At 50.1% G+C, this 11,144-nt stretch overlaps 2 protein-coding genes across 4 annotated transcripts in view; one reads left to right on the forward strand and one right to left on the reverse strand.

The window, feature by feature from the left end:
- Positions 1-79: 79 nt before the first annotated feature.
- Positions 80-7,236, reverse strand: mat2b (methionine adenosyltransferase 2 non-catalytic beta subunit methionine). 2 transcript variants are annotated; one of them, XM_087847670.1, is made up of 7 exons: positions 7,078-7,236; positions 5,091-5,285; positions 3,536-3,650; positions 3,216-3,368; positions 2,946-3,142; positions 2,761-2,874; positions 80-1,396 (listed from the first exon to the last, which is right to left on the reverse strand). In XM_087847670.1, the coding sequence occupies exons 1-7, from the start codon at positions 7,105-7,107 to the stop codon at positions 1,223-1,225; spliced, it is 978 nt and encodes a 325-aa protein (XP_087703796.1). In that variant the 5' UTR covers positions 7,108-7,236; the 3' UTR covers positions 80-1,222. The 2 variants fall into 2 exon arrangements, with proteins under 2 accessions (XP_087703796.1, XP_087703795.1); XM_087847669.1 differs by lacking the exon at positions 7,078-7,236 and adding an exon at positions 6,717-7,018.
- prob1 (proline-rich basic protein 1) overlaps positions 6,779-11,144 on the forward strand; it is a 6,102-nt gene continuing 1,736 nt past the window's right edge. Inside the window, exons 1-5 of one of the 2 annotated variants that reach the window (XM_087847667.1) lie at positions 6,779-8,108; positions 8,737-9,115; positions 9,207-9,299; positions 9,374-9,488; positions 10,812-11,144. The exon at positions 10,812-11,144 is cut by the window's right edge and continues 1,736 nt beyond it. In XM_087847667.1, coding sequence (XP_087703793.1) covers positions 8,747-9,115; positions 9,207-9,299; positions 9,374-9,488; positions 10,812-11,144 — 910 coding nt within the window. In that variant the 5' untranslated portion in view covers positions 6,779-8,108; positions 8,737-8,746. Of the gene's footprint in view, positions 8,109-8,736; positions 9,116-9,206; positions 9,300-9,373; positions 9,582-10,811 lie in introns of both variants that reach the window. The other variant, XM_087847666.1, reaches the window with a different exon arrangement.

Here is an 11,144-nt window from a genome sequence, read left to right on the forward strand (position 1 = left end):
CCGGCAGCGGGACATTTACCGAGTCGGATTTAATCTGGAGTCGACTTCAAATTTCCTGATTAAACCTGAACTTCAAACATAAAAATCACCAGTATTTATTCAGGTCCCATACATACAGCAAAAAAAAGTCCAGATTAAACTAACACAGACCAGATTAAACTAAAGGAGTCCAGATTAACCTAGCAGCGTCTGGATCTTACAGAGCACACTCAGCTTGTTCACACTGATATAAAGTGAATCTATGCAAACACTGACACAAGACATGAACAATTAGGGATTAACAACACTCAACACAGAACATTATTCTGACTGTAATCTGGTAACGTTCCGAGTATAATCTGGTAACGTTCCGAGTATAATCTGGTAACGTTCCGAGTATAATCTGGTAACGTTCCGAGTATAATCTGGTAAAGTTACGAGTATAATCTGGTAACGTTCCGAGTATAATCTGGTAACGTTACGAGTATAATCTGGTAACGTTACGAGTATAATCTGGTAAAGTTACGAGTATAATCTGGTAATGTTAGGAGTATAATCTGGTAACGTTACGAGTATAATCTGGTAACGTTCCGAGTATAATCTGGTAACGTTCCGAGTATAATCTGGTAACGTTACGAGTATAATCTGGTAAAGTTACGAGTATAATCTGGTAATGTTACGAGTATAATCTGGTAACGTTCCGAGTATAATCTGGTAAAGTTACGAGTATAATCTGGTAACGTTCCGAGTATAATCTGGTAAAGTTACGAGTATAATCTGGTAATGTTACGAGTATAATCTGGTAAAGTTACGAGTATAATCTGGTAACGTTCCGAGTATAATCTGGTAAAGTTACGAGTATAATCTGGTAACGTTACGAGTATAATCTGGTAAAGTTACGAGTATAATCTGGTAATGTTAGGAGTATAATCTGGTAACGTTACGAGTATAATCTGGTAATGTTAGGAGTATAATCTGGTAACGTTACGAGTATAATCTGGTAACGTTCCGAGTATAATCTGGTAACGTTCCGAGTATAATCTGGTAACGTTCCGAGTATAATCTGGTAACGTTCCGAGTATAATCTGGTAACGTTACGAGTATAATCTGGTAACGTTACGAGTATAATCTGGTACAGGACTATGACCTGGTAATACTATCAGCAGTGTAGAGCTTGCACACAGGACTTGGGGCACAAAGACTAAATAATTTGTACATCCGGCCCGCTGCTAATCCAGTCGTCTCAGTGGAAGACGGTCTGTCTCCAGCGTTTGTCGGGCGTGAACGGCCACAGACAGTCGATAATGGCGGAGGTGAAAGGTCGCGGTTCCACGCTCAGGTTCAGCAGCTCCAGACGAGAACAGTTTAACTGACTGTTGATTGGACGAAGAGCCGACGCCGCCGGCTGCTCAGTCAGCTGCAAGGACACAGACAGGGTCGGGACCACAGGTGATACAGTTTGTTTATAATGAGTGCAAAGTCCTGCTGATTATGAAAAGATTCAAAGCGAGCCGCGCACCATAAAGCAGCTAACCTCAGGTCAACTCTGGGTTTCTGGACTACAAAGGTGGATCACTCTTACTGGGGTAAATCGCCATGGTAACCTATGCTATGAGCCAAACCTGCTCTGAAGATTAGAGATTATCAGGTATGACATCAACACCTATAGACCAATCAGATCCCCAGAAAACAGCAACGCCATTCCTGAAGACCCCTCAGAGCTCTGTGGGGAAAGGGGCGGGGTCTGTTTCCCTGATGAGCATAATGACAATAATAATAATAATCATAATAATATCAATAAACTTTATCAGCTTTATTGCTCTATAAGCATCAGAAACACCTGCGCTCTACCTGCTGACCTCAGATTCGTGCGTGGACCGAGCCGATGTCTGAATCCTGTTTGTAAATGTGATCTTTACAAACAGCTGAGAGAATAAACTGAAATGGTCAGGAGGTCAGACTGTAAACTTTCTCTGATTGGCCGCTTTCAGGACGATGTCCTGGAAACCGTGAAGGAAGCGCAGCTGTCGCTCCAGCAGCTCAGACCGAACCATGATGTGCTGGTGCACCGCTGCTGTCTGTCACCTGCTGCAAACACTCAGCAGGTCACAGCGATCATTATCTGTGCTTTCAGCCCCGCCTCCTTCCTTTGTGGGTGCAAGTTAAGCTGATTGATAATCAGCCAATCGGCATCATGTCGGGGTGAACCCAGATAACAGATCAACACCTCAGGTGTGCAGGGCCTCAGGTAATAACTTTACATCCTTACACAGGCAGGCTGCTTAAACTGGCTTTACTTCATCTCCATTTAAGGCAGCTGACCAATCAGAGCCCTGGCTGCTGTTCGTGGTCAGCTGGTGTTGCGCTGCTACGACCTCCAGCACATTAAACTCTGGTGACAAGCTGCAGAGCGGAGGTGGCTCAGGTGTGTGACCGCTTACAGGTATGAGGTGGCTCAGGTGTGCGACCACTTACAGGTATGAGGTGGCTCAGGTGTGTGACCACTTACAGGTATGAGGTGGCTCAGGTGTGCGACCACTTACAGGTATGAGGTGGCTCAGGTGTGCGACCACTTACAGGTATGAGGTGGCTCAGGTGTGCGACCACTTACAGGTATGAGGTGGCTCAGGTGTGTGACCACTTACAGGTATGAGGTGGCTCAGGTGTGCGACCACTTACAGGTATGAGGTGGCTCAGGTGTGCGACCACTTACAGGTATGAGGTGGCTCAGGTGTGCGACCACTTACAGGTATGAGGTGGCTCAGGTGTGCGACCACTTACAGGTATGAGGTGGCCGGACGGCAGGTTGAAGGCCTGAGCGATGGCGACCGCCATTTCATATTTAGTCATCTGCTCTTTCCCAGAGAAGTGAAAGACTCCTCTGATGGACGGGTCCTGACGGAAAAGCAGACGGCGGTGAGACGGGCAGAGTCCACCTGACGCTCACCTGTCTCTCTGACGCTCACCTGGCGCGCTCTCTCAGACAGCTTCCTGCAGACGGCAGCGACGTCTCGGGCGTCGGTGGGGAATCTCTGCAAGACGTGATCCAGCGTGCAGCTCTCCTCTGACGCCTCCTGAACCTTCAGGTACAACGAGGTCACCACGCTCTCCGTCACCGACTCCACCTCCCCAAACAGAACGGGCACCCGCAATACCACCGCACCTGCAGGGTCAGGGGTCAAACAGGTGACTGAGGGGCAGGCGAGACACAGAAGACTCAGGTGACTGAGACGTACCTGGACAGTGGCGCAGCGCCTCCCTCTCCCCCTCCAGTTTGCTCCGCCCATAAACGTTGAGCGGGTTTGGACTGTCGTCCTCACCGTACGGAGGATTCCTGCCGTCAAACACGTAGTCGGTGCTGATGTAGAGGAAGAGCGCCCCGCAGGTGGCTGCACACACAGACGGTACCTGTTACCGAGGCGCGCTCACACAGAGCTGAAATCAAGGTGCGTGATGTGTGAGGGGGCGGGGCTCTGATGCGCACTACAGGAGCTCCACCCCCAAACCTTCTCGTGCCTCCACCTGTGTCTGGTGATGGTGTGGCGGCGTCACTGACCTGCCTCCTTGGCGAGCGTGCTCGTGGCGTGCACGTTCAGATTAACAGCTGCTTCCGTGTGTCTCTCCATAACATCTGGACGCCTCTCGGCCGCACAGTGGACGATCACATCAGGCTGAAACACACATTCAAAACAACTTTATGTAGTGACCTCAGCTGTACAGTAACAACGAGAGATGGACGATCCGATGTTACGTGTCGATGTCGGTCCGATACTGACGTAAATCACTGGATCGGAGAGAAATAAAAAATGTAATCGATCCATTAAATATCACAAAACTACGACACGGCGTAACTCGGCTCATAACCGTAGCGCGTGCAGCGGTGTGGTCACGTGATAGAGCAGCTGTGTGTATTTGTAGCGTCGCTACCAAACCAGCATTTCATCTCCGAGGAAGTTTTCCCAGAGAGAAGTGAAGCAAGTGTGTAAGTTCATCTCTGAATGTTTGTAAAGCGTTCCAGCGTTAAGCTTAACAACAGATATATGGAGCGACTGCCTCTCTCTCTCTCTCTCTCTCTCTCTCTCTCTCCTGCTTCAATCATAAACTGATCAATGATCAGCTGATCGTCTCTCTTGTTTGTTTTTGTCCCACTTCTCACCAGAAAGAGGAAACCAGCGGCTGAACAACAGCAGCACGTTTAAGCTTGATCAGCTGTTGTTAGAATTTATTTAATATTATTTCTACACCAGGATCTTTTTCTACAGCTGATGTAACTGTGCAGGGGCGGAGCTAGCAAAGTTTAGCCAGGGGGGCCGATAGGGCATGAACAGGGAAAAGGGGGCACAAAGACATACTTTTCTTTCTTATTCTCATTTAAAATGTCGAGCTTTTAATAACTCACGCTTCAAACGCGTCACTCGCACTACTTGGTTGTGCGAATCAGGCAGAAAATCTGCTTCATCGCGCTCCTCCATCGACTTTACACGTAAACCTGAAGCTCCGGTCACGTCTATCGCGTTCGGTGTGAACGCACCCTTAGAGACGGGGTGAGGAGCTCAGCCATCCCGGGGGGGAGCCAGCTGAGGAGTCCAACATGTCCCACTCAGAGGAGGCCCCGGGGCAGACCCAGGACATGCTGGAGGAGGGGGTGGAGGGGGCGGAGCTGCTTCTCTGCTGAGGCTGCTGCCCCCGCGACCCGGCCCAGCAGAACAACATGGATGATCCACTCCTGTATCTGTTTGCCCGAGCACCTGAGAAGGGGTGTGGCCTCTCAGTGGAGCAGCCAGGTGCTCGTTCTCCCCGACTCCACCAGGTGAGCTCTCAGAGTGATGAGCTCTGATACTTGGTGAGCTGGTTTCCATGGTGACCGTGAAGGTCAAACACACAGGTGATGAGGGACCCCCTCTCTGTCACCGTGTCACATTCGACAGGTGACTCGATCCATTTGCTGATCTGTGGGGGCGGGGTTAATGCTCAGGAAAGTCTCCTAGGTGGACTCTGACCTAGAGGCTCTTGTGAGGTCACTAATAAGGTCAAAGGTCAACGAACCACATGGAGTAGGAGCACTGTTGTCGAAGTACTCTGTAACAATACACAGCTTGTGTGTGCAGTACCTTGTATTCGTGCAGCAGTCCTCTGACGGCGTCCTCGTCTGTGAGGTCACAGCGCAGAAGGCGGAGCCTGGCTCTCCTGTATCCCGTCCCAGTGACGGTCCATCCGGCGCTGTGAAACTCTTGGCACACCGCTCGCCCCAGGAGGCCTGTCGCCCCGGTAACCAGGACGCGTGGCGCCCCCACCAGCAACTCCTCCTGAGTACATAAGAGTACACACATCAGTACTACAGTTAGTATTACAGAGGACTACAGTAGTATAGTACAGTATTGTACTTAGTACTACACACAGTACTACACTGCTACAAGTTGTACCAGAGTCAGTACTACAGACTAGGGCGGGGTGATGTATCGAATATACTCGATGTGTCACGGGTTTTCCACGTACGATGGTTAACATGGCTTTATCGTAACCATAGAGTATGGGTTACCATAGCAACAATAATCTGTCTCCATGCAATTGAGAGTTTTTCTCTCCCACACTCTGTGAATGCATCACTGACCCCCTCCCAAGCTGAAACTGTGCAGCTGATGGTTCATTTTCGTTCTGACTTCCTGTATCAAAGTGGAACAAACACAGGTGGACCAACGTTAGAACGTGTGGCGATACAGATCATGTCTCTGATGTCGCTCCAAAACATGGTCATATTAGATTTGCTCATGTCGCCCACCCCCACTGACAGGGTGAGGCTGCTGTGGCCAGTCGGCGGGTGTAGCCGCCACTGGTGGAGTAGCCTCTAAACAGGTGAAGAGGTTTGGCTCTTCTGCCAGTGTGTCGTCACCCTCAGCAGCTCTGAGTCTTCTGATCGGGGACGTGTTGGACACCTTAGCACACCTGCCTGCTGCTCAGGTTGGCTGAGCCGTGCTGTAAAGAGAAGAGGGCAGAGGAGCACCACGCTACGCACGTGTCACAGGGCTGAATTAGCATCCGGTGGAATGTAAGGGTTAGGGTTAGCCATCCGGTGAACACACAGGATGTAGACGGGCCTGCGTCTGACAGGCGTACACGTGAGGTCTGGGAAGCAGTGACTGTCTACTGCTGTTATCACGCACACACATTCAGCTGGCACGGTAACACTTCCACGGTAACACGTCCACGTTACCTGAGGCCAACGCGAGAACAGCAACAAGCGCCGAGCAAGAGCTACCAAATGAAACAGCTGAGCTGGATTTGTTACATTTTAATAAGAGAACATCTTTGGTAAGAACATGGTTGTGTGTCTGCACTCTAACTGCAGGGTGCCGTCAGCACTTGTGACATCACTCATGACATCACTCATGACATCACTCGTGATTACAGACTTAGCTTTACACTTTTATCCCCTCGTTTGGGAACATCAGTACAGACTGCACTACAGTTAGGAGAGTACTGCAGTTAGTACTTCATACCGTAGTACAGTGAGTATTACAGTACTATAGGGAGTACTACAGTCGGGTATAAACAGATACCTCTGCCAGTATACCAGAGTCACACACCTGTGCAGGCCCCTCCCCCTGCACGCGCAGACCCAGATCAGTTTAATCAGTATGTTTATTTTATAAATAAAGTTTTACTGCAGTATTTAAGTAGTATTTGAATTCTGGGAGCCGTTAGCAGTTAGCATTTAGCTGCTGACAGGTGAGCTTTACCTGAACAAGCTGCACGCGCCCCGGACTGAACAGAATCCTTAGTTCTGCGCCTGCGCAGCTCATCTCTGATTGAATATGTGCACTGGATCAGTTATTGATCAGGTACCTATCACTCGGAGCCTCGCGGATTTTCTGATGCGCACTTTCTGTCTCGGTCACTTCCGGTCTGATCAGCTGTTTGCCGTAAAGCAGCTGTCGCGCTGCCACTAGCGGTTAGCATACAGGCTAACAGGCTTTTCTTTAGCTTCCGTGACCCAAGTCAGAGTCCTGATCCTCGCCAACGGGTCGGAACCGTCCCGGGAGCGGCTCTAACGGCGTCAGCATCACCGCTGAGCGGGAAAGACTCAAAGGCAGAGCTCACCTGCGAGCACGCGGACCCAGAACCGGGCATCGGGCCGGACCAGGACAGGCCGGACCAGCACGGACCGGACCACAGACCAACGAAACCCACACAAGGATCAGGAAACTCCCCGGAGTCACAGCCCGGTGCTGCTCCGCTGCTTCTTCTTCTTTGTGAGCGGCTCACACAAACGTCGATTTGTGGCTCTACCGCCGCCACGCGGCGCGGAGTGTGACCGGAGTCAGACTCGGGCTCAGGCTCTGAGCTCTTAAATGGTTAATTAAACCAGTTTATTTCTAAGTGAACAGATTCAGGTTTGACTGCTTGCATGGCCGGTGGGGGCAGACCGATCCCTGCAGCCACGTCGTTCCCACTGACAGAACGACAAGTAAAAATCTCATTAATCTGTAGGATGTAGGTCCTTTTAACCCGATTAGCATATTTCAGTAAAATGCTGCTTTCATCAGCCTGTTGTAAACTGTAGGATCACAGTGGAGTCTGCACACTGTAACACACCATCAAAGCATTCATGAACTGCGGACAGCGTCTTCACATGCACAGGTTCACTCTGCTGTGTGGGTGTTGTGTGACCCCCCAGGTCAGAGCCGTGCACAGAGCTGCAGCCTCGTCTGTCACTCACCTCCTGAAATAGAAACCTGCAGCCCGACACCGCCCCGCTCTCTCTGTTTATCTCTGGCTCTCCCTGCAGCCTGTCAGCAACACTCCCACAGGTGCTGTGGGTCGCCCACACTGAGCTGGTGTTCACATCAAACTCACCCGCTGCTCCAAAACTTTCTCTCAGCCACATTTCTGAGTCTGAAAACTTTGAAAATTTCATTTAATTGGCTTTAAACTCCGAGCCTGAACGCTCCTCCTGGACCAGGAACACACCCTTCGGCTAACCCGAGTCAGGACCAGGACCAGAACCAGGACCAGGACCAGGCTCTCCCGGAGAAGTCCGAACTAAGATCGACCTTGAATGCCTGACAGCAGGACATGATCCTGATTCTGGTCCCAGTCCCGTCGGTAGTTTAACGCTGAGCTGATTCCAGGTAAGGGCATGCTAACACTCACCTTGGGTTATTATTCATGACTGAACCTGATTTATTCTAAATATTTGGCACTTGTTCCAGCTGTCAAACAGTTTTTAGCTGTAAAATTAAATCATTGATGTTTCAGCTTCATCATTCAGGTAAACGCGCGCATCATCAGTGCAGAGCTTCACTCTGCTTCTCTCTGTTTAAATCAGATCAATGATGAGCATCGCTCTGTGCCCGAGGTTACATTTTACCTGCAGTTATTACTCAGATCTGCCAGTTTCAGTGAGGTTCTTGACCCCTGCTTTACGTTAATCGAATCAGTGTGACAGCGAGCTGATGACTGCGTACCTGTCCCCGCCTTCCTCAGACGGCAGGTATCACGAGCTTGCCTCTGTACGTCTGCCTGATTCCCCTGTGAACCCCAGCTCTGGAGGAACTGTCACAGGGCAGGACGGCTTTAATAATAATGACCCGAGCAGCCGGGTCCGCTTCATCTTTAAGATCGAGGGTTTTCCCTGGATGGTGATCATGGATCAGCTGAGTGGGATTAAATCACGGAGCGCTGTGGACTCAGTGGGAAATCATCATTTCATTCAAACTGCTTCGTTAACGTCTCCATGTTTGTTTGTGCGTCCTCCAGAGACACAATCATGAGTGGCCACGAGGACACAGCAAGAGGAGAAAGTGGGCGGGGCATCTTCCTCAGCGCTCACCGCTGCCCTGAAGTCGACGTGCTGCCTCGTCAACCTGCTGAGGCACAAATCCTTCCACGCTGTTCTCTAGTTCCTGCAGAGAAGAGCTCTGAGTTCACCTGCACAGGTGAGAGCGAGCCGGATTACCTGGACTTCTGCTCCACCCATCGCTCCGAGGCAGATGAGGAAGACGAGGGGAGTGTCAGCGACTGGTCGGAGGAAGATCTCTCACTCCACTTCTCTCCCTCTGTCCTCATCCAATCAGACGATGAAACGTCTGATCCGGAGAGTGGCTTTGAGTGTGTCGACATCACCATGGAGACACAGGTGAGCGCTCGTCATCATCAGCAGGTTAGGTGAACGTACGTGTGGGGCCTAGCTTCATCTTCACCAGCAGCATTTGTTTCCTGTCGTCCAGGTCAAAGGTCAGGATGCGGAGGGGCTAAAGATGGTGCCTAAACGGCAGATTCACCTGAAGAAGAAGAAGGACGGCGAGGACGGCGCTGAACAGGTAAACACTGATCAACTACAGGTATGTCTCCTGCGAGTTTAACTGTTTGCTCACCTGTTGGTCTACCTGTCCAGGTGATACTGAAGGATGCTCCTGCTGAGGGCAGAGGAATGAACAATCATACGTCAGCCAATGAGCTGCTGTGTCCCACGACTCGATCACGGCCTGAACTGTTACTACGGCAACACAGTATGCCCACCTCCTTTCACGCCACCTCAAATACTTGCAGTGATGCTGAGAGCTACGGGGTCTACAAGGGCCTGATTGCAGGGGCTGGCCAAGGTAACAGCACGTCTACCTGTCAGCGAGCTCCCTGCTTCTGTCAGTAAGGACCGCCCTCCACCCTGGGCAGCACTGGAAACGTTATTGATCAGGTTATCAGACAAGAGCAGAGAGGATCACAGGATCCTTTCCATGATGAAACTGGTTCAGCCAAGTGTCAGGAACTAGTTTGTATCCACCAATCAGATCCCTGAACAGAGGGAGGCATGTATTTAATCAGGAAGTGACAGGAAGTAGACACTCCCACTCAGATTTGTGTCATTAGCTAACGGCATGCTGGTTTTGGTTGATACCCGACCGTGTCTGACCTGATCAGCTCTGAAATCTCTGGTTAGTACCCCTCACTCTCCCAGCCTTTGTTGCTCCATCTGGGGGGTTGTAGTTCGCACATGAAATACGAGGGGGGGCAGGGGGGGCGCTTTCTTTGCTGAGCTGTGCACTGATTACACACATCTGACTAGACTCAAGCTGATACCACACTGGTGTTATTGCTGTCCGTGGGTTGCCATAGCAGAGAGGCCTGAGGGTCAGATAACAGTCGTACACACTGCTGCATGGTTCCCTGCAAACTGCAGAAAATCCCAGAAACTAGAACTCAGCTCGAACCCGTTGGTCCTCCAACCTAACCCTGACCTCAGAGAAAAACCTCTAAGAAATAATTTAATATTCTGATTTTCAGTGGATAAAACGTCTTCAGTCACCAGGTACACAGCACGATACTGGATCACAGCCCGTCAGACTTCACGACTTCACACTACAGAGTGTCTGACTGTAACGAGAGCTTTCCTTTTGCATCAGTCCTTTATTTATGCAGGTAAAAGTCTCATCGAGACTACAACCTCGTTTTCAGGTGCAGACATGAAGTCATGGCCTTGAGTTAAATGATGTTGGATATGAAGGATTTTTGCATGATTGAGATCCCTGATTCACAACAGACGTGCTTCACTGAGGCAGCTCAGAGTTTGTGTTGTGCCTGTGCTGCATCATTGTTGGGTCTTCATGAGTTTACACGCCCGCTCCCTGACGTTCTGCATTTCTATTGGTTGCATGAAGAAAACAGTTAATGTGCGCCGCAAGCCATGAAAACCAAAGCTTCATATGCTGCCTCAACACGTCTGTGGAAGAGGTGCAACTCTGAGTATTATTATTATTAATACACGTCTTTGTTTTTGTTCTACTGATGATGAAAGACGAAGAATCTGAGTTTGATGACGTTTCTGATGGTTTCAGGGCTCCTGATTGGAGGAAACTCTCAGCGTCTCCAGAAGTCGTTCTCTCTGGATGAAACCAAAACAAAGATGGCATCCTGCCTCATTAAGAACGTGCTGTCGAAAAAGATGCAGGTGGAACAGAAAAACCTGAAGAAGAACGCGGAGGTGTCACCTGTCCTGCCTCTGGAGCATCAGGCAGGAGGAGGCGGGGTCAGAGCTCCGGTTCACGTGGTGAGAGACGTGAGGAGTTTAGTTAAACACTCGTACGGCCGCTCGTTCACCACATCAGCCGCGTCACGTGACAACAAGTCAACAAGCTGCAAAGCAGTTGGCCAAGAGGATAGCCCTATGC

Source organism: Neolamprologus brichardi, chromosome 10, assembly GCF_056152115.1.
Source record: "Neolamprologus brichardi isolate AB-2024 chromosome 10, ASM5615211v1, whole genome shotgun sequence".
Classification (NCBI taxonomy): domain Eukaryota; kingdom Metazoa; phylum Chordata; class Actinopteri; order Cichliformes; family Cichlidae; genus Neolamprologus; species Neolamprologus brichardi.

What these genes read in the sequence shown, in the direction of transcription:
- mat2b (XM_087847669.1), bottom strand. Translation starts at nt 6,779, where the DNA reads ATGAGCTGCGCAGGCGCAGAACTAAGGATTCTGTTCAGTCCGGGGCGC. An exon ending in GACTGCTGCACGAATACAAG is followed by an intron (nt 3,651 to 5,090) that starts GTACTGCACACA and finishes TGTGTGTTTCAG; the next exon opens with CCTGATGTGATCGTCCACTG. An exon ending in CGTCCGGCCACCTCATACCT is followed by an intron (nt 1,397 to 2,760) that starts GTAAGTGGTCGC and finishes GTGTCCTTGCAG; the next exon opens with CTGACTGAGCAGCCGGCGGC.